The sequence below is a fragment of the Cebus imitator genome, unplaced genomic scaffold, assembly GCF_001604975.1.
Source record: "Cebus imitator isolate Cc_AM_T3 unplaced genomic scaffold, Cebus_imitator-1.0 Scaffold111, whole genome shotgun sequence".
Classification (NCBI taxonomy): domain Eukaryota; kingdom Metazoa; phylum Chordata; class Mammalia; order Primates; family Cebidae; genus Cebus; species Cebus imitator.
This window is the reverse complement of record NW_016107426.1, coordinates 464565-490372: the sequence shown is the minus strand read 5'-3', so window position 1 is coordinate 490372 and position 25808 is coordinate 464565. Positions and strand designations below refer to the sequence as shown.

General features: G+C 47.1%; 1 protein-coding gene and 1 long non-coding RNA gene across 4 annotated transcripts in view; one reads left to right on the top strand and one right to left on the bottom strand.

Moving 5' to 3' along the window:
* LOC108311061 overlaps positions 1–25808 on the bottom strand; it is a 130521-nt gene that overhangs the window by 21846 nt on the left and 82867 nt on the right. The gene's annotated exons all lie outside the window — the stretch shown is intronic.
* Positions 23140–25808, top strand: part of KLHL6 (kelch like family member 6) — a 65045-nt gene continuing 62376 nt past the window's right edge. The window contains exon 1 of the mRNA XM_017538298.2: positions 23140–23516. Coding sequence (XP_017393787.1) covers positions 23224–23516 — 293 coding nt within the window. The 5' untranslated portion in view covers positions 23140–23223. The remainder of the gene's footprint in view (positions 23517–25808) is intronic.

Genomic DNA, 25808 nt, shown 5'->3' with positions numbered 1-25808 from the left:
CAGGCAATTCTCCTGCCTCAGCCTCCTGAGTAGCTAGGATTACAGGCACGCGCCACCATGCCCAGCTGATTTTTTGTATTTTTAGTAGAGACAGGGTTTCACCATGATGACCAGGATGGTCTCGATCTCTTGACCTCGTGATCCACCTGCCTCGGCCTCCCAAAGTGCTGGGATTACAATTTGTTTTGTTTTTTTAAAAAAACTAATCAAATGAGAAAAGCCACAATTGTTTCATTTCAAATTGAGCGAGAGTACATACACAATTGCCTATTGGGTGTACCCACATCCTGTTCTCACTTAGGATGAATTTCGGGGAAGAATAAATTTAAATGTATTAGTTATTAAAATGGAGGCTAATAATATCCAGACAACAGGTGGTACTCAAAGCACTTATTGGCTGGTTTATGGAGAGCTGTGCACCTTAGACAGGAGGACCTTGGTCACTAGTTAAGCGGGAAGCGATGTGACGGCTTGTAGAGAATCCAGTTACCTCCGGTTCTTCCCCATTGCGATCACCCCATACACTTCAGACTCAACCCATCAAAACCTAAACCCATGTCTCCTTCCCCAAACTTGCTCTGCCTCCTGCACCCTCGTCCCAGTAAAGGATATCACCATCTGTCCAATACCCAAAGCAGAACTTGGATGTTTCCGTGACTTCTCTCTTTTTCCTACCTTGCCCCTAGCTCTCCAGGTTCCTCATTGACTGAATCCTGTTGGCTCCACCTTTTAAAGATTTCTTGAACCCGTTCACTTTTCTCATCCCCTCAGCCTCTTCCCTGCTTCGGACCTCTATCTTCTCTCATCTGTGGACAGAGGAAGCAGCTTTCTGATTTCCTCACCGCTTGTCTTACCTCACTTCAAGCCAAGGATCTTAAATGTACATTTGATTGTCACTGGTTTTTTTTTTTTTTTTGAGATGGAGTCTCACTCTGTCTCACAGGCTGGAGTGCAGTGGCACGATCTTGGCTCACTGAAATCTCTGCCTCCTGGGTTCAAGTGATTCTCCAGCCTCAGCCTCCCAAGTAGCTGGGATTACAGGCACCTGCCACCACGCCCAGCTAATTTTTGTATTTTAAGTAGATACGGGGTTTCACCATGTTGGTCAGACTAGTCTCGAACGCCTGACCTTGTGATCCATCCACCTCGGCCTCCCAAAGTGCTAGGATTACAGGCGTGAGCCACGGTGCCCGGCCTCACTGGCTTTCTTAAAGACCAGTGCCCTACACTGCCCTCCAGTTCATGCCCAGGATCCTCCGGCTCACATGTCCCTTCGGGAACAGGCCCTGGGGCCCTCTCCAGTTTTACCTGCTGGCCACCTCAACCTCCACGCCACAGTCAGCTGCCTTTAGTTCTCTGGATGCTCCTCCTTCCCTCTTGCCTCCAGGTTTTTCTTTTTCTTTCTTGTTGGTCCCTTTGTTTAGAATGCTTAACAATCTCCTACGTGTCTTTCAGCTTTCAACTTCCACGTAACTTCCTCTGGCTTCCTCAAGTCCAGTCAGTTTCCCCCGTTACAGGCTCCCAGAGCATCTGGTGTGTCCTCCATCACAGCCCTCACCCTGCAGCATCTCTGCTGTCTAAGTCCACAGAGAGATGATGAGACGCTCGAAGGTAGGGCTGTGACTGTCTCAGTGTTATGTCTCCAGCAATTGCCATATATATGGCTGGTACTCAATAAGTATTTGTCTATAATTGAGAGTCTGTAATGGATGATCGCCCTCAGAAAGATTTGGTAGCAAATATATTATGATTAAAAGAATTTTTAAGCTGGGCGTGGTGGCTCACGCCTGTAATCTCAGCACTTTGGGAGGCTGAGGCGGGCAGATCAAGAGCTCAGGGGTTTGAGACCAGCCTGACCAACATGGTGAAACCCAGTCTCTACCTAAAAATACAAAAATTAGCCAGGCATGGTGGTGCACACCTATAATCCCAGCTAGTTGGGAGGCTGAGGCAGGAGAATTGCTTGAACCTGGGAGGCAGAGGTTGTGTGAGCCGAGAGCGTGCCATTGTACTCCAGCCTGGCGACAGATCGAGACTCCATCTCAAAAAAAAAAAAAAAAAAAGAATTTTTAAAGGATTTTTTTTCCAACTTCATCTCTCTTCGTGTTTGCAATTTCATCCTGAAAATGCTGTAAAGTTCTGACAAGGCGTGCATGCATGGGCTTGCCTGGTGTGACAGAAACAGCTCCAGACCTGGAATTTGAACAATGGCCATTTGTTGAAGTCTCACTCTGCGCCAGGCTACGTCCCAAACTCATTACATACGTCACCTCCTTTAGTCCTCTCACAGCTCTGTGGGACAGCTGCTCATCTTCATTTAGCAGACAGGAAACAGAGGCGCAGGACTCAGCCCTCCGCTCAGATCCCTCCTCTGCCACGTGCTGGCTGCGGGACTTGGGTGAACAACCGCGCCTTCATTTCCTGAGCTGTAAACTAGAGGGACGACTTGCTGAGTCCTTGACCCGCACATTTTGTTTTCTTACATCACGTCCATATCACACATGCATGTTACATGCTGGCCTTTCCTAGGTCAATTTTGAAGCCACTGATAACGCTCCTGTGACCTGCCGCACAGCGATGTTCAGCCTGCCAGCCACTGGTTCAGCTTCAGCAGTGTAAGCAGTGTGTGTGTTCAATTATTTAAATGATTGACTGCATCTTGCCCATATTATATTATAAAAACGTGTGTAATGGAAATAAAATTCTGATACTAGCAATTAATGAGAATAACTAGCGATTATTGAGCACCGTGCCAGCTATGACTCTTGCCTCTCAGCTTCAAACTCTTGTCTCCCACTCTTGTATATTTGGCTGGGACTCTGCAAAGTACGTTTTTCCTTTGTCCCCTTCTTCCTGTTAGGTGCTATTAATAAAGGCCATTATCGGGAGATGGCAGGACCGGAGGAGAAAGAAGGAACTGTTTCCCGCTGGCTTTCCATTATTTCGGGTTGATTTCCTGTGCCTGTCACCATCATCCAGCAACGCTGCTGCTCCCCTCTTGCAGAAGCAGTTCAGTCCAGCTGGCGGTTTTTCCGACGGGCACAGCCAGCCTCGCTGCGTCTCTGGAGAGATGGCCGACAGCCAGCCGGCACCTCATCCTCAGAAGTCTCCGTCTCAGACCCACGGGACCCACGGGACTCGCTTCTGAGCTTCTAAGTCTTAACGGCAACCTCTTCCCTTTGTTCCCTCAGCCCTCCAAGCTGCTTCCTGCAGTTCTTACCTCTGGGATAGCTTATTGTTCTCTTTTTGCCTTTTCAGTTACATCGTTAGCAATTCATTACCTCGTTAAGCATTCTCTGTATTAAATTCTCTCTGTAGTAGATTCTCTCTGTTAAAACAACTGATCAGTTTTCATCTCCTAATTGGACTCTGACTGACATAATCATTTATCCAATTCACTTAGTTCTAACACTAATCCTAAGAAATAGCATATATCTATCTATTGTAATTTTTAAAAATTTAAGTCACTATTATTATTATTTTTGTACAGGTAGGAAACTGAAGGACACAGTGGTTGGGCAACCGGCTGCAGTTTACACAGCCAGGAAGTGGCACAGCTTGGCTTTGAGTCCATGCAGGCTAGTTCAGGGCGCTTTGTCTTAAACAGTGAGACAGCGGTTCTCAACTTTAGTGAGCATTAGAATCACCTGGATGGCTTCTTGTCTTTCCTGTCTTACTTTTCTTTTTTTGATGGCGTCTCCCTCTGTTGTCCAGGTTACAGTGCAGTGGCATGATCTGGGCTCACTTCAACCTCCGCCTCCCAGGTTCAAGCTATTCTCCGGCCTCAGCCTCCCGAGTAGCTAGGATTACAGGCACCTGCCAGCACACCTGGCTAATTTTTGCATTTTGGTAGAGACAGGGTTTCACCATGTTGGCCAGGCTGGTCTTGAGCTCCCCACCTCAGGTGATCTGCCTGCCCCAGTCTCCCAGAGTGCTGGGATTACAGGCGTGAGCCACTGCGCCCTGGCCTGAATGGTTTCTTAAAACTTGAGTTTCTGGGTTTCATCCTCAGAGTTTCTGATTCAGTGGGACTGGAGTGGGGTCCGAGAATTTGCATTTTTAACAAGCTCTCAGGTGATGCTCCTCTCAGGAGCAATTTGAGGACTGTTGCACTGGGCTACAGGTATCAGGTTTAATGCAACAAGACAAAGATGCAAACAAGCAGGCTAGACCTTGTGACTATCTTATTCTCGGTTTAAGTTTACTGGACTTAAATCTGTCAAGCGTATATTATAAAGGAAAAGAAGTAAATGTTTAATTGAAGAGTTTGTCAGTCCTGTGAGCTAGGTACCATTACCATCAATGTTATATTACAAATGAGAAAATGGAGACACAGAAAGTTTAAATAACTTGTCCAAGATCACGTAACTAGTAAATGATAAAGACGAGATTCTAACTCAGGCTGTCTGACCCCAAGCACCTTCTCTTAGCAATTGCACTGTGCTAATTCTCGTAGGAGTGAGAAATAACAGTGTGTCTCTGGGGAAAAAGACCCAACTTGTTTTTTATTTTTAGAGATGGGGTCTCGTTTTGACACCCAGGATGGCGCACAGTGGTGTGATCATAACTCACTGCTGCCTCAAACTCCTGGGCTCAAGGGATGCTCTCGCCTCAGCCTCCCGAGTACCTGGGACTGCAGGTGCCTGCCACTGGGCCTGACTAATATTTTTATGTTTTGTAGAAATGGAGTCTCACTTGGTTGCCAAGGTTGGTCTCCAACTCCTGGGCTCAAGCGGTCCTCCTGCCTTGGCCTCCCAAAGTGCTGGGATTACAGGTGTGAGCCATCACACCCAGCGGGACACAATTTATAATATTAGGATCGTCTTGGGAAAGGTTGCTGCTTTCCTCTGTGGACCAGCTTCACCAGTAGAGGGTCACTCAATGCATCCTCCACTGGGGAACTTTGGGGCAGCCCAACTCAGCAGCGCCCTGCAAACTGTGTCTGCAGCTGTGAGTGCAGTCCTGCCCTGTGGCAGGCGAGTGGACCACTGGAGAGTTCCACAGAGACCCTTCCGGCATAGCCTTCTCTAGACGGAAGTAGGTACCTCTCCTCTGGTGCTAGTAGCACTCGTAAATTTAACACAATTTAGACAAAGACCGTCAGTTCTAAGCAAACTGAAAGTTGTAGCTTTTGTTTTCTTATTTGAACGTACATTAGACATAAGTCCATTTGCTGAGTGTTTGATTTTTTTTTTTTGAGACGGAGTCTTGCTCTGTTGCCCAGGCTGGAGTGCAATGGCTCAATCTCGGCTCACCACAACCTCTGCCTCCCAGGTTCAAGCAATTCTCCTGCCTCACCCTCCCGATTAGCTGGGAAAACAGGTGCCCGCCACCACGCCCAGCTAATTTTGTATTTTTAGTAGAGACTGGGTTTCTCCATGTTGGTCAGGCTGGCCTCAAACTCCCGACCTCAGGTGATCCACCCGCCTTGGCCTTCCAAAGTGCTGGGATTACAGGCGTGAGCCACTGTGTCTGGCCTGAGTGTTTGCTTTTAAGAAAAAGAACTAAATTGAAGACTAGCATAAAATGCTGAAAATATATAATTAAAGATTGGGTCTAGGCTGAGCACGGTGGCTCACGCCTGTAATCCAAGCACTTTGGGAGGCTGAGGCAGGAGGATCACCTGAGGTCAGGAGTTTGAAACCAGCCTGGCCAACATAGTGAAACCCCATCTTTACTAAAAATACAAAAATTAGCTGGGTGTGGCGGTGCACGCCTGAAGTCCCAGCTACTTGGGAGGCTGAGGCAGGAGAATTGCTTGAACCCAGGAGGCGGAGGTTGCAGTGAGCCAAGAGTGCCATTGCACTCCAGCCTGGGCAACAAGAGCAAAACTTCATCTAAAAAAAAAAACAACAAAAAAAAGATTGGGTCTAAAAGGCTTCGTACAATTTAGGACACTTTATTTTCTCCTAGTAGTCTGGATGTTCCACGTTCTATGAGAGTTTTTCTGCCCACAGGTTGGGTGTAAGAGGCTGGAAGCGCTTTGAGAGCAGGGCTATTCACCTGTACATCCCCTTGTGTCTAGCACTGTGGCTGTCGCATGCTTGACATTTGATAAATATTGTTTAAACTTCAATTCTGGAAAGGGACCGGCTTTAAAGTCTTCTTTGTTCATATTCTCTTGGACATGGTGATGACTCAGAACAAAGCCCACAGAGAAAGGGGTGGCCTGGTGAAAGGGGTGCACTTTGTCCAATTTAGACATAGAAATGACTTTCCGTTAAAGTGGGTTATTTTGAGAAGGTTAGAAATGATTTACATGTCAGGCAGTCGGTAGCCAAAATGGTTTTCATCATGTCTGGAGGAAATGTATGTCTCTGTTCTTCTTTGCCTAGGGTTTGATACTGTGGTGATACATTAATAGTTGCTATTTATTTAGCACTGCTGTATGTCAGGTGCAGCACTAAGAACTTTCCATAATGAGCTGTCATTTAACAGCCATGACAATGTGATGAGATAAGTAACCCATTTTATAGATGAACAAACTGAGGGTCCAAAAATGTAAGCAAATTCCCCAAGGCCTCGCTCTGGTAGATGCTGCTTGTGGTGTTCAAATTCAGGCCTGTCTGACCCTAGAGTTTGTGTCCTTCTGGTGGCCATCGACCTGCCTTCCTGGTTCTCACATGGAGCCCCAGGACCCCTAAAATAAGGTGATGGGTCCTCTGGCTCTCTCCATGCTAGGATTTGTTCCCAAGTCTGAGCACTCAAAATCCCAGTGATCTCTCTGAGAACGTGACGGCTAAATTTTTCAGTCTCCAGTTTTGAATCTGATGCGTTACCATCACCTTCCCATACCACGCTGAAGTAGCACTTTGCAAAGTGACTGGCGGTAGGACGGTCAGAAGTGACAGGGGGCTTTCAGTCCTGCCACGCTCAATTTCTCTTGCCATATTTACACCTGGAAGGATTAGTGTGATGATAAACTATATTATGGATAAGTTATTTTGGCTACTTAGGCATCTTTGAATAACGTTTTCTCATACATGCTATCTACAACGCTGAGCAGCAGTGCTGTTAACCCTAACTGGGGCTTGTCTAAAAATCTTCCTTTTTTTTTTTGAGATGGAGTTTTGCTCGTGTTGCCCAGGCTGGAGTGCAATGGCACGATCTTGGCTCACTGCAACCTCCGCCTTCCAGGTTCAAGCAATTCTCCTGCCTCAGCCTCCCGAGTAGCTGGGATTACAGACGTCTGCCACCATGCCCACCTAGTTTTTGTATTTTTAGTAGAGACGAGGTTTTACCATGTTGGCCATGCTGGTCTTGAACTCCTGATCTCGAGATCTGCCCACCTCAGCCTCCCAAAGTGCTGGGATTACAGGCGTGCACCACTGCTCCTAGCCTAAAAGCCTTTCTTAAATGGCTTTGGAATGTGTTAAAATGCTTCTACATATTTTTTTTTTCAGAATTATAAAACATCAGAGCTACTGTGTCATATTTATTATATCAGGTTTCAAGATGTTAAGTCTAGAAGAACTTTGGTTAATTCAGCGATCTCTGCATAATGTAGATGTTACTCCCATGGAAATATTCGAAAGCTTTCCTTGAAATGGAGAGTGAAAAAGCAGGTTTTATTAACCTAGTAGTTTCCTCATTTTCTCCTCTCTCATCTAAAAGTATATTAAAATTCTGTAGCTTGAGATTTCAGACAGACTCGAACAGATTTCTTTGCTCTAGATGAAGTGTCTTAAAGATGGAAAGGCCGCTGACTGCTTCAGAATGAGACTGACTAGAGGTCCCTGGCCTCTAACTTCCTGCCCTGTGCGATACCTTGGTCTCGTCCTTAGCTGATCAGGTTCACAACATGAATTCTTATCGCACCGGCGCACCCAGAGGTGACCATCACTTGGAGGGATTCAGTACTCAGTTGGAGGTCGTTGTAAGATCAAGTTCTTGGGGAAGCAGTGACAGGGGGTGTAGGTAGCAGTGGCATCCAGTGACCCGTACCAGCAGGGTCAGTGGTGCAAACCGCAGCATTTCATATTGGGGTGTGATGAAAGTGGTATCCTCGCCAGGCAAGTCCTTGAGAGTGATTTTGAGCCTTGTTCTTGGCCGCGTCTTTCAAGTCTAGTTCTTTCTCCATGCTGAATTTTTTGTGAGACCCCCCATGTGATCCCCCAAGTGGGCGGGTGCAGTGGCTCACGCCTGCCCTCCCAGCACTTTGGGAGGCCGAGGCAGGTGGATTACCTGAGGTCAGGAGTGCGAGACCAGCCTGACCAACATGATGAAACCCTGTCTGTACTAAAAATACAAAATTAGCTGGGCTTGCTGGCACGCACCTGTAGTCCCAGCTACTCAGGAGGCTGAGGCACAAGAATCACTTGAACCCGGGAGGTGGAGGTTGCAGTGAGCTGAGATGGCACCATTGCACTCCAGCCTGGGCAACAAGAGTGAAATTCTGTCTCAAAAAAAATTAAATAAATAAATAAAATAACACTATAATGAGATCCCATCTATTCTTTGCTTGATGTCTCTTTATTTATTTTTTAATAAAATATGTCCTTTTGTTGAACTGCTAAAAGGTAAATGGCAGACGTTGTGATGCTTCACTGCTAAAAGAGCATGTATCTCCTGGGAACATCCTCTGGCATGATCGCAATGCCATGATCACATTCAAGAAACAACCTTGACACAACGTCACCGAATATAGTGTTCATATTCAAATTTCCCTTCTTTCCCCAAAATGTCCTTCAGGGCTACTTTTTGGGGACAATGTAATCAACCTTTTAATATCACTTTTATAGCAGATTAATTCACACCATAAATTGAAAATGTCTTAGATGGCTTCAAATATCTCAGTACTCAACTTTCATTCATATTCAATGGTAAGTGCAGACCCACATTCAATACGCTTCATCTTAGGATATTTTGAAACACACACCTGACGTAAATACTTTTGGGACTCTGGAACACCCCTTGCCTAGTATTTGCAATATGTTAAACCTAGAATGAAAATTCTTTTTCTTGGAGTGAAATTATGTTCTTTGCAGCAATGCGGGTGCAGCTGGAAGCCATTATCCTAAGTGATTAGTGCAGGAAAAAAACCAAATACTGCACATTCTCACTTACAAGAGGGAGCTAAGCACGGAGAGCACATGGACATAAAGATGGGAAGAAGAGGCTCTGGGATTACTTGAGGAGGGAGGGGATCTGTGGGCTGAAGAGTAGGTATTGGGTCCTATGGTCATGACCTGGGTGATCAGCTCATCATATTCCAAACCCAGTGTCACACAGTATAACCATGTAACATACCTGCACATGTACTCTCTGAATCTAAAATAATAATTGAGCCGGGTGCAGTGGCTCACGCCTGTAATCCCAACACTTTGGGAGGCCGAGGTGGGCAGATCACAAGGTAAGAAGTTCAAGACCAACATGGTGAAACCCCATCCCTACTAAAAATACAAAAAATTAGCTGGGTGTGGTGGTGGATGCCTGTAATCCCAGCTACTCAGGAGGCTGAGGCAGGAGAATCACTTGAACCTGGGAGGTGGAGCTTGCAGTGAGCTGAGATCTCACCACTGCACTCCAGCCTGGGTGACAGAGTGAGACTCTATCTCAAAAAATAAACACATAAATAAAAGTCGAAATTATTTTTTTAAAAAGAAAGAAAGGTACTTTTCTTTAGCTGATTTTTTTAATTAAAAAAAAGAAACCAACATTTTAAAGTGCAGGGATTGGCAGCGTTAGATTACATACACATTGTTATGCAGCCGGTCTCCAAAACTTTTTTCTTTTTCTTTGTCTCTCTCTCTCTCTTTTTGAGACAGGGTCTCCCTCTCTCACGCAGTCTGGAATAGCTGCAGTGGTGCAATCACAGCTCACTGCCGCCTTGACCTCCCAGGCTCGAGCGATCCTCCTGCTTCAGCCTCCCCAGTAGTTGGGACCATGGGTGCAGGCCATCACACCCTGCTGACTTTTTTATTTTTTGTAGAGACGAGGTCTCACTATGTTGCTCAGGCTACTCTTGGGAACTCTTGAGGTGAAGTGGTCTTCCTGCCTTGGCCTCCCAAAGTGCTGGGATTACAGGCATAAGCCACCGAGTCTAGCCCAGAACATTTTTCATCTTGCAAAACTGAAACTCTGTACAAGCTTAAGACCCATCTACATCTTTTCAGAAATAAAAAAAATATTGAAACTCTGTACCCATTAAACAATACCCATTTCCCCTTCCTTCCAGCCCTGCAGCCACCATTCTTTCTGTCTCTATGAATTTGAGAACCCTAGGTCCTTCATATTAGTAGAATTATGCAGCATTTGTCCTTTTGTGTCTGGCTTATTTCACTTAGCATAATGTCCTTCAGGTTCATTACGTTGTAGTATGTGTCAGAATTTGCTTTCTTTTCTTAGAACCTGGAAAGGAATCCACATGCCCACAGTGAACTCATTTTTGACAAAGTCTCCAAAAACATACATACAGTGGGGAAAAGAGCGTCTCTTCAGTACATGGTGCTGGGAAAACTGGATATCCGTAGGCAGAAGAAGGAAAGTGGACCCCTAATATCCTGCCATATAAGAAAATCAAATCAAAGTGGATTAAAGGCTTAAGTCTAAGATCTCAAGCTGTGAAACTACTACAAGAAAACATTGGGGGAAAATCTCCAGGACATTGGCCTGGGCAAAGATTTCTTGAGCAATGCCCCACAAGCACAGGCAACCGAAGTAAAAATGGACAAATGGGATGCCGTCGAGTGAAAAAGCATCTGCACAGCAAAGGAAACAATCAGCAGAGTGAAGAGGCAACCCGCAGAATGGGAGGAAATATTTGCAAACTCCCCATCTGACAAGGAATGAATAACCACAATATATCAGGAGCTCAAACAACCCTATAGGAAAAAGTCTAATAATCTGATCAAAAGCGGGCCAAAGATTAAAATAATAATTTCTCAAAAGAAGACATACAAATGACAAACTGGCATAGGAAAAGGTGCTCAGCATCACTGATCATCAGAAAAATGCAAATCAAAACTACGGTGAGATATCATCTCACCCCAGTTAAGATGGTTTATATCCAAAAGGCGATAAGAAATGCTGGCGAGGGACCAGGCGCAGTGGCTCACACCTGTAATTCCAGCACTGCGGGAGGCCGAGGCAGGTGGATCACTTGAGATCAGGAGCTCAAGGCCAGCTTGACCAACATAGTGAAACCCTGTCTCCACTAAAAATATAAAAATTAGCCGGGCATGGTGGCGCATGCCTGTAGTTCCAGCTACTCGGAGGGCTGAGGCAGGAAAATTGCACGAACCTGGGAGGTGGAGGTTGCAGTGAGCTGAGATCATGCCACTGCACTCCAGCCTGAGTGACAGAGCAAGCCTCCGTCTCAAAAAGAAAAAAGAAAAAGAAATATTGGTGAGGATGTGGAGAAAAGGGAACCCTTGTACACTGTTGGTGGGAATGTAAATTAGTACAACCACTATGGAAAACAGTTTGGAGGTTCCTCAAAAAGCTAAAAATTGAGTTACCATAGGATCCAGCAAGCCCACTGCTGGGTGTGTACCCAAAAGAAAGGAAAGCAGTACATTGAAGGGATAGCTGCACTCCTGTGTTTGTTGCAGCACTGTTGACAACAGCTAAGATTTGGACGCAACCTGTGTCTATCGACAGATAAATACATAAAGAAAAGGTGGTACATATACACAATGAACTACTATTCAGCCATAAAAAAGAATGGGATCCAGTCATCTGCCACAACCTGGATGGAACTGGAGATCATTATGTTAAGTGAAATAAGCCAGGCTCAGAAAGACAAATATCACATGTTCTCACTTATTTGTGGGATTCAAAAATCAAAACAAGGCCGGGCACGGTGGCTCACTTCTGTAATACCAGGTAGAGAAATCCCATATCTACTAAAAGTACAAAAGTTAGCTGGGCGTGGTGGCACATGCCTGTGATCCCAGCTACTCGGGAGGCTGAGGCAGGAGAATCACCTGAATCTGGGAGGCGGAGGCTGCGGTGACGGAGATCGCGCCACTGCACTCCAGTGTAGCCTCTCCCACAGCGGGGCTTTGCCCGTGCTGCGGCCTCTGCCTGGACAACTCTTCCCTGCTGTTCATGCGGGTGGTGTGTATTCACCCATCACATCTGGGTCATCAGACAGGCCTCCGCTGATCTCTGACCACGTCAGATTGGCCCTGATAAATGTCTTTCAGCAAGTGCAGCTGCCTTAGAGCATTTAGAATGATTGCAATGTGTGAGCTTCTTTCTTAGTGTTGCTCTCCCTCACTGGACTGCATGCTCCTTGAGGGTAGGAACTGTGTTACTTTTTGTTCATCATTGTATCTGCAGAACAGATTTTTGTACACTGTTCTATCATTAAGTATTTGATGAATGAGCGAAGGCCTTTCCTTCTGGTCTTTATCATATATATATATATATATATATACATACATATACACATACACACTCATATTTGCAAAACTGGCAACATAATGTACATTACTTTTTGTTTTTGAGATGGCGTGTCACCCTATCACCCAGGGTTTACTGCAACCTCCACCTCCCGGGTTCAAGCAATTCTCTTGCCTCAGCCTTCTGAGTAGCTGAGATTACAGATGCCCACCACCACACCTAGCTAATTTTCAAAATTTTTAGTAGAGATGGAGTTTCACCATCTTGGCCAGGTTGGTCCTGAATTCCTGACTTCAAGTGACCCGCTTGCCTCAGCCTCCCAAAGTGCTGGGATTACAGGTGTGAGCCACCGCACCCGGCCATGATGTACATTGCTTTTTTATAGCTTTCCTCCCCTTAGCAATAAGTGAACATTGGGGGGCTGTTCTTATTGACAAAATCCACGTTTTAGAATTTTGCAGTTTCCCGTTTATTTTGACTATTCATTTGCAAGTACACTTCAGATTTGGATACGGATAGCAGATCTCAATTAGCACTGGCTGTGGCTGTGACATCTGACCCTTTTCTAGGGCCCATCTTGCTCCTGGCTACAGCTCTGGTCTGTGGAGGACAGGAGCGCAGAGGACAGTGTGTGGGGTCAGATGGATGAACTTCACACCACTGCTCTGCTTCTGTTCCAGGGAGCCACATTTGGATGAAAGGAACAGTCTCAATCAAGCCACTTTGAGAAAAGTGGGCGCCAGGCAGAAATCTGTCTACAGTCCACGAGCTGAGCCCTAGCTGGAGCAGGAGCGTGGGTCCAGAACCACGGTGGCCTCAGGACTTCATCAACAGGAGCCCATCATCTTTCTTCCACCCAGCTCAGGGGGACCTGTCTCCGCCACTTCCTGCATGCTGGCAGTCTCCTTGTTATGCCTTCTGGGTTCCTCTGCTTCCTAACAGTTTCTGCTTATTGGAAGTTTGGCTTGCACAGGGCTTTAGCTTGTCATGGCTCTGACTCTGTCTTGTGGATCTTGATGAATCCTTTTGCCTCCTGTTTCTGCTGCCAAATGGCAAACACTGTGCTCCTTATTTCAAATTTCACAGAGACAGAGGGAGGCAGAGAAAAAGAGAGCAAGAGAGAGAGTCCAATGATTCTATCTGATTTTTTTTTTGAGACTGGGTCTTGCTCTGTTGCCCAGTCTAGCGTGCAGTTGTATCTGATCATGGCTCACTGTAGCCTCCACCTCCCAGGCTCGAGAGATCCTGCCGCCTGAGCCTTCTGAGGAACTGGAGACATAGGCGTGCACAACCACACCCAGCTACTAAAAAAATTTTTTTTATAGAGCCATGGCCTCCCTATTTTGTCCAGGGTGGTCTTGAACTCCTTGGCACAAGCTGTCCACCTGCCTTGGCCTCCCAAACTGCTGGGATTACAGGCACGAGGCACCAGGTAAGGCCGTATCTGATATGTCTGAGCCAGCTGTGCGTGTCCGTGAACTAACCCCTGTACTTGGCTGTCTTTGGGTGGGGCACTCACTCTAGTTCAATTAATAAGAGGAAACGACTGAGTCGTGTGGCACTGAAAAATGGCTTTCTGGGCGATAGAGGATGTGGGCTGGTAACTTTTCATTAAATAGGACATGGGCAGCCAAATACTACTACTGACTTACCTGGTATACCTGTGTGACCTGGGACAAAACAGCCAACTTCAGCTTTAAGCCTTGGTTTCCCCAGTTGTAAAAAGAGGAAAGTCATCTATTTTATTAAGTTATCAGGATAAAAGGAAATAAAATGAGGAAAGTTACACAGAAAACTTAATAACAGCTCGATAAATGGTGCTCTTAGTACTAGCATCATCTGTAAAAATTTTTTTTTTTCAAAACGCCTCTCTAATTCAGGCTCCTTATGGGAACAATTTCCAAGATGGAGAAATCCTTCTATGGATCATTATGACTCTGGATAGAATAACGTTTCTGATGCAGAGGGTTGGGTGACAGAAATCTTTATTTCCCTGGGGAGGTGGTGGTGTATGCGCCCGTCTACACTGACTATGTGAAGTTGATCCAAGATAACATGGGAAAACAGACGGCCTGTAGATACCAACAAAGGGCATTGAAGGATTTTTTGGTCTGAAGCCAGAAGCCCGATTTAGAATGAAATGTACACACTTTTCTTCCACAGGAGGGTTTGCATAAAAATAGCTAATGCTTACGTAGAGCTTAACACACGCCAGCCATTGTTCCAAAGGCTTCACGCACTTCCTCATTTCTGCAACACATTGAGGTGGATACTATTATTACTTCCAATTTGTGGGTATATGGAACAGAGGCATTGGCCTGGTTTGTTTGTTTTTTTTTTTTTTTTGAGACGGAGTTTCGCTCTTGTTGCCCAGGCTGAAATGCAGTGGCGTGATCTCAGCTCATTGTAACCTCCATCTCCCAGGTTCAAGTGATTCTCCTGCCTCAACCTCCCAAGTAGCTGGGATTACAGGCATGTGCCACACGCCCAGCTAATTTTGTATTTTAGTAGAGACGGGATTTCTCCATGTTGGTCAGGCTGGTCTCGAACTCCCGACGTCAGGTGATCCACCTGCCTCGGCTTTCCAAAGTGCTGGGATTATAGATGTGAGCCTCCGTGCCTGGCCGGTATTGATCTGGTTTTAAAACCCTTTCGAGAAACCATCATCAACCGACCTTATGCTCGTCTGCGGTCCTCGGTTCTCCAGCTCCATGGCTTGTGTTGCTGTTCCTCCAGGGCTGGAGTCTTGCCTTGCTCCTCCCCCTTCCTCCCAGAGACAAGGTTCTTCCATGAACTCCAAACCGGAAGGCTAGTCCCCTTAGGGATGCCACCAGGCCCCTTAATAACTTGGGCAAGCCTGGCCAAGAGGCGAACCAGGACACACGCCATGCTAGGACAGCAAGTGTGAGACCACATGGGATGGTCCAAAAGTTAATATCTGTCGGGAAATCCCTGTATGAGAAAACTAGATTTGCCCCAGGGCAGGTATAGAAGCTGGAAGGTGCCACGCTGGGCTGTAGAAGTGGCTTCATTTTTACTTTATTTTTTTGCCCACTGTGGCTGCTGGGAGCAGATGTGGCTTCTGTCGCGAGTGTTTGGAGGTGAGGGCCACAGTGGGGGCTGCAGAGGAAGGGTGGTGCAGTGGTTAGTTAGCATGTGGGCCTGGCAGATGAGCGTCACAATACTGCTCTGCCTCTGCTTCGGGGAAGCTCATCTGCATGTAAGGAGCAGAGACACAATCAGTCTAGCTCACGGAAAGGGGGTCAGGCAGGATCTCTCTGAAGTCCAAGAGTAGAGCCTGAACTGGAGCTAGGGTGTGGCGCACATCCACGGAGGCCCCAGGACCTTGGCAATCTAAAAAGGGGGGTGGGTCACGGTGGGGCAATAGTGAATGTTCAACAACTGACTCTCAAGGTCAAAGCCCTGATATGTAGCATTTATCAATTTCTAGGGTGTAAATATCCCTATCATGGCCAATTTCAAGGACAAGGTCCTGATGTGTAGCATTTATCAATTTCTATGGTGTAAATATTCCTATCATGGCTAATTTCAAGGACAAAGCCCTGATGTGTAGCATTTCTCCTTCGCCTTCTCCTTCTCCTTCTTCTCTTTTTTGAGGCTGGGTCTTGCTCTGTTGTCCAGGCTGGAGGGCAGTGGTGTGATCTTGGCTCACTGCAGCCTCCACCTCCAGGGTTCCAGTGATTCCCCTGCCTCAGCCTCCCGAGTAGCTGGGACTGCAGGCACGCGCCAACCATGTTCAGCTAATTTTTTTGTGTTTTTAGGAGTGATAGGGTTTTACCGTGTTGGCCAGGCTGGTCTTGAACTCCTAATCTCAAGTGATCTGCCTGCCTCAGCCTTCCAAAGTGCTGTGATTACAGGCGTGAGCTACAGCGCACAGTCTCAATCAATCCTACCTCAGCCTCCCATGTAGCTGGAACTACAGGCACGTGCCACTATGCCCTGATAAGTTTTGTATTTTTGGCAGAGACAGGCTTTCGTCATGTTGCTCAGGCTGATCTCGAACTCCTGAGCTCAAGTGATCTGCCCGCCTCAGCCTCCCAAAGTGCTGGGATTACAGGTGTGAGTCACCGCGCCCGGCCTTACTTCCACCAATTTGTGGGCATTGTTTTGAGGAGAGGTTGCTCAGAACCACCTGGAAGGGTTCTTGGGAACGCCTGGCTTTCCATAAGATCAGGGCTGCGGGGCACATGCCAGGGTGACACTCAGGGACCAGGCTGGGTGGTCCCGAATAGAAAGTTTAAAAAATTATAACTCACATATGACAAGCCTTTTACTCTGCTGGCTAGGAACATTATGCTACGGAAAGTGTATGTTGTGTGCAGAATTTATAAGAGGAAATAAAGCCTTAACGCTGATCTTTTAAGAAGGACCCCCTCTGGATTAAGTTATAAAACCCTTGGCTGGGCACGGTGGCTCACGCCTGTAATCTCAGCACTTTGGGAGGCCAAGAGGGGTGGATCACCTGAGGTTAGGAGTTCAAGACCAGCCTGGCCAACATGGTGAAATCTTGTCTTTTTTTAAATAAAAAAAAAAATAGAAAACCCTCAGCCTCAGCTCTGGGCTCTGCTTTGTTCTTGGGTTTTGATGTTTGGCCTCACCGCTTAGATTAGCCTTGCCTTTCCCCTCGGGCGCCTTTCCAGCTTCCTGTTTGGGATTCAGGCAGACCCCATGTCATTGTTTTGGATGAAAGCATTTATCTTTCATGATTATTATGACAGGATGTGCTGGCAAGAGGAGTTGGCCTGAGGAGCCTAGGGCCAGCCACTTGATGGGCAGGGCCTGGGGGCGCTGGGCACCCTGGAATCAGGCAAAGGGAGAGGCCAGGTCAGCGGTGTCTGCAGGATGCGTGGTCGGGAGAGGCCAGCACACTCTACCTGGGAGCTGAGGAGACTCAGAGGAGCCCTGCCCTGAGATGAAAGCTGTAGCTTCTCTGTTTTCTGGGCCCTCAGGTATTAACCAGAACCAGAAAGAGGCCACAGGATGGCAGGCAAAGCTGCTCTTGTCCAAGGCATGGGTGGACGTTTCATCTGCCTCACATTTACCAGGAAGACACAAAGCCCTGAGGGGGCCACTTCAGCACGGGGCGGGGGTCAGCACCAGCTCAGGACCTGGGGTCTGGAACTGTGGTCCCATTCAGCTGCCAACTGGCAAAGCCCTGGCATCAGTCCAGGTTGACTGTTATTGTTATGCTCGTTGCTACCATTTTGTTGTCAAATAAAACATGGAAAATGATAGAAACCCATGCACAGTTTAGTGAATTAGTATAAGGCACACAATACCTCTGTAAACGCCACTAAGCCCAAGAAATTGAACTTTGCCAACCACCCCAAATCTCTTTCCTGCGTCCCTGCCCAAACACAGCCCGGCGAAGGAACGTGTTTGCTGCGCTCCATCCAGATGTTGGCTTGGGATGTATTTAGTTGGAGGATGTCTCAAATGCCAGACCCTCAAGTTAAGTCAGCAGCTGGTTACCAGTATTGATCTAGTTCTTGTAGCACAGAGCCTGGAGGTAAGCCAATTTATCCAAGCCTACGGATAATCCAAGTTATCTCTAGGCTTTGTGCTGTAATAATTAGATAAATATTGGTTTCCTATTTGTTTAAACATCATTGCAACCATCAGAAACATTAAGAAAAGATGGGTATTTCCCAGAACACAGAAGAATAGGCAAAGATATATTAGGAAAGGTAAACACAAAGACAGCAGGAGTGGTGATACACACTATAGACAAATAAGAAAACCATTTAAAGAAAAAAATTAACAAGATGAAAGGGCCACTTAATACTAACAAAAGGTACAATCAATAGCAAGGGTAAAACAACACAGCACTTTTTGTTTTGTTTTGTTTTGAGACAGAGTTTTGCACTTGTTGCCCGGGCTGGAGAGCAATGGCACGATCTCTGCTCAACACGGCCTCTGCCTCCCAGTTCAAGAGATTCTCCTGCCTCAGCCTCCCGAGTAGCTGGGATCACAGGCATGCGCCACCAAGCCTGGCTCTTTTTTTTTTTTTTTTTTGTATTTTCAGTTGAGACAGGGTCTCTCCATGTTGATCTGGCTGGTCTCAATCTCCCGACCTCAGGTGATCCACCCGCTGTGGCCTCCCAAAGTGCTAGGATTGTAGGCCTGAGCCACCATGCCCGGCCAGCAAAGCAGTACTTTGAACACAGATTCAGAGCATTAAAATATATACAGCAGAGGAGAGTGACCAGGGAGAAGGTTGGACAGCTATGCACAGGAGCAAGGTCACAGGAGCTGCGGCTGGGGTGAGGCGTGGGGTCTGTGTTGGTCCTTCATTTTTCGGTGAGGCCCCCTTAGCCAAGCAGAAGGCCACCAGCTGGGCTAAGTGGGCATCCTGGGGCCCAGCTCCGACGTATGCGAAAATCCTAGACGGTGTTGCATTCCCGCCTTGTTCCTCTCACCCTCTATCCCGTCTTACCTAGTTCTCCTTCATTCACCTGGCTTCATCTCTACTTCACCTTGACACTGAAGTCTGACGACTGGAGCCTCCATAGTTCTCCTGAACACAGCTCAACGGATGGCTTTTTTTTTTTTTTTTTTTTTTTTTTTTTGAGACAGGGTCTTGTCCTGTTGCCCAGGCTGGAATGCAGTGGTGAGAACATGGCTCACTGCAGCCTCTACCTCCTGGGCTCAAGCAGTCCTCCTGCCTCAGCCTTCCAAGTAGCTGGGACTACAGATGCGTGCCATCACATCTGACTAATTTTTTTAATTTATATTTTTTTTGTAGAGATGGGGTTTCGTCATGTTGCTCTGGCTGGTCTGGAACTTCTCGGCTCAAGGGATTTTCTTGCCTCGGTCTCCCCAGTGCTGGGATTACAGACACAGCCACCACACCCGGCCTAAGCATGTGAGTTCTGGAAGCTGACCTTGGCCATCTGCCAGGTCTCAATTTAAATTCATGACTATTAATCTCCAAAGGGCTGAGAAAGAAAAGGTCAGGTCGGAAAGTAAAAATCTGCCCTCCCATTCATCAGGCTAGGAAGCCAGACAGGGATGAAATGTTGAAAAGAAAGAAACAACCTTTCTTCAGGCGACTCCTTGCAACTATAAATGTGTCATCAGAATATCCTTCTTTGAGTGACTACTTATTCTTACTGAGACACATGTTTTCTAAAAATCACATCAGAAACTTTGCCACTGGATCAGTGAGAATGAGACATCTCAGCCGTCTGGAAGATCCAGATCACTGACACTGGGACGCAGTCTCAATTTCCAACTCAGATACGGGGCTTCTGAATACGACATTCCGTATTTATCTCAGTTTTGTAGTTTCCAGGGAGAAAAGACTCTGGGTCCACTTTAAAGTCTATTCCTAATGTTTATCCTTTTACATATGGTCCCACTGTGCTTTGAGCCCATCTTGATACCATTCGTTTAAATTTAACCTAAACTCGGGGCAGGTGTGGCGGCTCATGCCTGTAGTCCTAGCACTTTGGGAGGCCGAGGCGGTGGATCACTTGAGCCCAGCAGTTTGAGACCAATCTGGCCAGCATGTCAAAAGCCCCGTCTCTACTAAAAATACCAAAAATTAGCCAGGTGTGGTGGTGCTTGCCTGTAGTCCCAGCTACTTGGGAGGCTGAGGCAGGAGAAGCCTTTGGACTCAATTCTTACCCCAGTCTCCCCTCCCGCTGGGTTCTCAGGCCTTTGGCCTTGGACTGAGAGTTACACCATCTTCCCTGGTTCTGAGGCCTTTGGACTTGAACTGAGCCCTCCGGGGCCTGTCATGCGACTTCTCAGCCTCCACGATCATGTGAGCGGTTCCCCTAATAATTTTCCTCTGCTGTCTCTCCCCAGGTATCCTTTTGGTTCTGTCTCTCTGGAGAACGCTAACTAATACGCTCCTATAAATTCCCCAGGATATCATGAGATTTTAATAATGACAGTAGCCTGGGAGGCGGAGGTTACAGCGAGCTGAGATCAGGCCACTGTACTCCAGATTGGGCGACAGAGCAAGACTCTGTCAAAAAAACAAAACGAAACAAAACAGAAAACCTAAACTCCAAATTTTCTTGTAATTTTTATTAGAGTAAAATAAATGTACAAATGCATTTGGAAAGAACTGGTCCTTTTAGTAATATTTAGGCTTTCCGTAAAGGAGCTTGCTATATTTGTTTAAGTTTTCTTTCACATCTCTTAGTGGAGTTTGACAGTTTTCTCTATGCTGCTGGTTGCGGTGATCCCTAGGCATTGACATCTGTTTTATTACCATCGTAAATGGCATTACTTTCCTATGGCATTTTCTCACTGACTATGGCTGGTATATGGGCTCTCAGAATGGCACTGTGTTGCAGTTGCTGGGGTCTTCGGGGTGAGTAGGACCCAGTACCAACCCCCTTGCTGCAACAGTGCAGTTGTGTGGACTCCAGGCTCCGTATCGGTTCCCCGTATCAGGCTCATGGCCTGTGGGAGCTAAGGAGCTCCCTTGTGGCTAGAATCACGAGCATCCAGGGTGGGGATGTGGACTGCTAGGGGACCTGCTGCTCACCTTTTCTCCGCAATGGAGAGTCCGTCTTGGCTCTGAGCCAGTCTCAGGCAGCAAGGCCGTCTGCTTTACTTCCCAGCTGTTTTCTTTCCCTGCCTCTATGGGTCTCTGTTGATTTCTTGTGGAATTCCAGTGCTCTCTCTTAGAGTCGTCATTCAGTGTGTGGTTATCTGCTTACTGGTTTGGTTGTTCTTTGTGGAGGAGGTAAGTGTTGGGTACTTCTAGTCAGCTATCTTGATGACTCTTCCTCCTTGGCTTCTTAGCATGTGAGATTCCTGTTGGTTTAAACCACTTTTGCTGGGCTGTTCCATTACGAAAGCAAAAGACATGTTAATTGATACAGCTGTGGATAAAGAACGAGTTGGGGTAATATCAAAGATCTTGATTGTAGGAGTAATGATCCATGGAGCAGAACTGAAACTCCTGGAGGGGGCTTCAGTCTCCACTGAGCAGGTCGGAGAAAAAGGCTGAGACTGTTGATTGGGAGGACTGGTGGTGCTCCCAACCCCTGGAGGTGGATGAGAGCAGCACCATACTGAATCAGCCGTTTCCACGACCTGATCTGCCATGCCAATACGTGCGGTCTGTCAGGTTTCTTTATATGCTCCGTTGTAATCTTACGGGACTACAATTGTATATGCAGTCCATTACCGACTGAAATATCATTGTGCTGGACATGACTGTACTTGTGACGGTTAATTTTAGATGTCAAGTTTACTGGGCTAAGAAATACCTAGCAACCTGGGAAAGCGCTTGTGTTGGGCATGTCTGTGAGGTTGTTTCCAGGAGAGCTTAGTGTGTGAGCCTGAGTGGACTCGGTAGAGAAGATTCACTCTCAGTGTGGGTGGGCACCGTCCAGCCAGCCAGGGGCCCAGAGAAAACAAAAACAGAGGAAAGCTGAATGTCTCTGCCTCCAGGAGCTGCACACAGTCATCTGCTGCACTGAGCAACAGAATTCCAGGATCCCCCGCCTTTGGACTCAAGATGTACCCCAGTCTCCCCTCCCGCTGGGTTCTCAGGCCTTTGGCCTTGGACTGAGAGTTACACCAACTTCCCTGGTTCTGAGGCCTTTGGACTTGAACTGAGGCCTCCGGGGCCTGTCATGCGACTTCTCAGCCTCCACGATCATGTGAGCGGTTCCCCTAATAATTTTCCTCTGCTGTCTCTCCCCAGGTATCCTTTTGGTTCTGTCTCTCTGGAGAACGCTAACTAATACGCTCCTATAAATTCCCCAGGATATCATGAGATTTTAATAATGACAGTAATTACTACTTAACTGAGACCTGCAGAGGTAATAAAAAGACTTCAGGATCCCCCATTAGACGCATGGTCAGTGGACGCTGGGCTAGTTTGAGACTTGCTGGGGCAACTAAGTGTGGACCTACCCTGACTCGTCTTCTGAGAAGATGCTGGTGATGGAGTCTCAGAAATCATTTCTTTTGTGCCCCCAAAGCATATCTGAAACAATAGACTTTTTTTTTTTAGATGGAGTTTTGCTCTTGTTGCCCAGGCTGGAGTGCAAAGGCATGATCTCAGCTCACTGCAACCTCTGCCTCCCAGGTTTAAGCAATTCTCCTGCCTCAGCCTCCTAGTAGCTGGGATTACAGGCATGCGCCACCATGCCTGGCTAATTTTTGTATATTTTTAGTAGAGCAGGGGTTTCTCCATGTTGGTCAGGCTAGTCTTGAACTCCCAACCTCAGGTGATCCACCCACCTTGGCCTCCCAAGTGCTGGGATTACAGGTGTGAGCCACTGTGCCTGGCCTAGACATTTTTCTATGGGGAGAAGACATTCATGTTTGCCATGACATTGATTTTCCCTGAGCAGGGAGGAGGAGGAAGGTGCATGATCGGCAGTGCTGCAGGAAATGAGACTGCTAGGGATAAGTGGGGCTTTCCAAGGTGTGCAAAGGGCAGGGGTTGGATCATTGGGGGGTTTCAGAGCCCTGGGAGGATTATGGAATGTCTCCTGTCCATCCCCTCATTGATGACTTGGGTTATGGAAGCACCACGGGTGGGCATGTCCTAGCCACCAACGGAGGCTTCCTGCTCACGGATGTGAGGTGGGAGATGCACCAAAATAAACACACGGCACTCACAGGGGACTCAAAGAGGCCACTCCTCCTCCAGAGCCCCCTCCCACATGCCTATTCTAAGTCATTTCTAACCCTGTGATTATTCACAGAAAGAAGAAGAATAGAAGTTGCTGGCATTTGTAGTAACAGGATGAGAAAGTGCGAGACTTCCTGTTATGCGTGTGTGACAGCTGCTGCTAAGTGGGGGGCCCTGCACAGGAAATCCGCTCAGCTTCTGCAATGGGGCCTGCCTGACACTTGGGCGCTCCTTCAGAATCCATGTTGACGGCAGGACAAAGGGGCGCCTGGACCATGGGTGACGTGGTAGAGAAGAGTTTGGAAGGGCCCCTGGCGCCTTCTGCAGATGAGCCCTCCCGGAAGAGGGGAGACTTGGTGGAGATCTTAAATGGGGAAAAGGTAAAATTTGACGACGCGGGACTCTCCTTAATTCTTCAGAACGGCCTGGAGACCCTGCGAATGGAAAACGCGCTGACAGACGTCATCCTCTGTGTGGACATTCAGGAATTCTCCTGCCACCGCGTGGTGCTTGCCGCGGCCAGCAACTATTTCAGGTTAGCACGCCTAGGACTGGAGTCAAACTGGGTGCAAGGAAGGGGCAAGGAAGAGCTGTGTTAGTGTGAGAACCCACTCTTAAATAGCTGGCCGTGATATTTATGGCTTACACATATATTAAGGCTTGTGTGTTTACTTAAAATATAAGAATGGACACAATCACACTTTAAATTTTTAGGATTCAGGCCACATTAAAAGAGAGACTGGCATCATTTAAAAAGCAGTATTTATGTTTTACGGTAACCCTTCTGTGTATATTTCCTTGTTCCAAAGGATGGAAAATCCCTGAAGTCAGGGATTTTTCCCCTTGGTCTAATGTGTTGGAAGCATAGTGTTGTCTTCGTTAATCAACAGACATAGAGAAAAAGGATGTGGCCCCCTCTCTTGGAGTTATCAAACGACTTGTTACAAATTAGGGGCTTCCGTGTGCACAGGCAGAGTGCAGAAAGGGAAAGCAGTTACAACGATGCTTTAGATGCGAGAGGCCTCCAGCTGCAATAAACTGGTGGCCTCACAGTGGGAAGACCTGGAGTCAGGAGACCCAGTTCCTTCTCAACAGTGAAACTTTAGGCAAGGCACAGTGCTCTGACTGTCTGGTTCGTCATCTGTAAGGTGAGGACAGTGGTGATCACCTCTCAGCATTGTCATCATTAAACAAGAGCACAGAAGGGGGCTTACCCAGTATCTAGCCTATAGTAAGTAGATGCTCAATGTATCTTCCTTGGAGTTCTTTTCCTGATTCTGCTTGGTTCAGCTAAGAACGATTTATTGAGAGTTTCGCATGAGCACGTCCCCGGGGTAGGAATTTTATAGTACCAGGAACCCGGTGAACGCTTCTGGATCCAGTGTTCTCCATGTCAGCACGGACATGGGGAAGCAGCCTGCAAGGGCAAGGTGGATAAGGAAGGAGGCATTTTGGTAACTTGAAAAGAAATACCCTTATAATTCTTCTTAATGAGGTTCTGCTTAGCTCTTGGTTCTGGCTGAGGAAATTGAAAGCCATTGGCCTATGAAAGTATTATGGAAGGTGTTCTCTTTCTTTTTTTTTCTTTTCCTGAGGTGCCTGGGGAAAAACCTTTCTTTGTAACTCCCAGAGCAAGATCGGCGGTTGTGGCAGGACTGATGAGGTCTCCGGTGCTGATAAGGCCAGGAGACAGCTGGCTTCGGGGAAAGCAGTGGCTGCTATATGCCAGACAGACATAGTTACCTGATTTTATTTTTATAACAGCATGATGAAGGTGGCTGATATCTTCTTTCACAAATGAGGACATGAAAGCTCAGCATTACATAGCCAGTCATTGCTGGAGCAGGGATGGGGTACATTCTGGAAATCCTTGTTACTGCAATGCAAGCTGCCACCAGGTTTGGGGTTTCATTCTGCGGGAAGTGTGTAAAATGTAAAGCGTCAACACAGCCATCAAAATGGGTTGATAGAAACACCTTGCTTTCTCCGCCAGCCTCAATCACATGCTTTACGTTGATTACGGCCCTTTAAGGAGTGAGTAAAGTCAGGTTAGTTCAATGCCCTGGGTACTCGCATTTAGGTTTATTCTTTTGTATTCCTTGCTATCGTGAAATGCATACCTGGTAGCAGTTTTGTGGGTTGGCCTGGCTGTGGACCAGGTCCGCTGGCTGTGTGGCCTTGAGTTCATCACTGGCCTTCTCTGGTCCTCGGTTTTCTCATTCTAAACGGGTATTTGGGCTCAGGTCCTTTAAGCCCTGCTGATCTAGGGTTCTTAGGAGTCTACCAGTCATCAGAGGAGGCGATAGCAGTGAGAAGCTCAGAACACGCGGGCGTAGGTATCTCCTGCGTATGTGGAGGCTCTCCCAAACTGCCTGAGCATGAGAGGAAATTCCTTCAATTCTTCTCCTCAGAGCAGTGACTTTTGCTTCTTCTCTTGAGATTTCCAACGTGACTTTCCTTCCACAATGAGTACAGTCCTGGAGACAGGATTCTTTCTTCCGGTGCTACTATTAATATCAGCTCGGGTGTATGGAGCGCTTATGGTGGGCCAGGCCCTGTAGCTTCCGTGCCACACACACTAGTCCACTCCATCCCCACAGCAACCCGACGAGGCCGGGAGTCTCATCCCCATCCTACAGATGAGGAGCCGAGGGCCAGAGTGTCACGGTGAATCAAAAAGTAGCCAGCCGGGCGCGGTGGCTCAAGCCTATAATTCCAGCACTTTGGGAGGCCGAGGCGGGTGGATCACGAGGTCAAGAGATCGAGACCATCCTGGTCAACATGGTGAAACCCCGTCTCTACTAAAAATACAAAACATTAGCTGGGT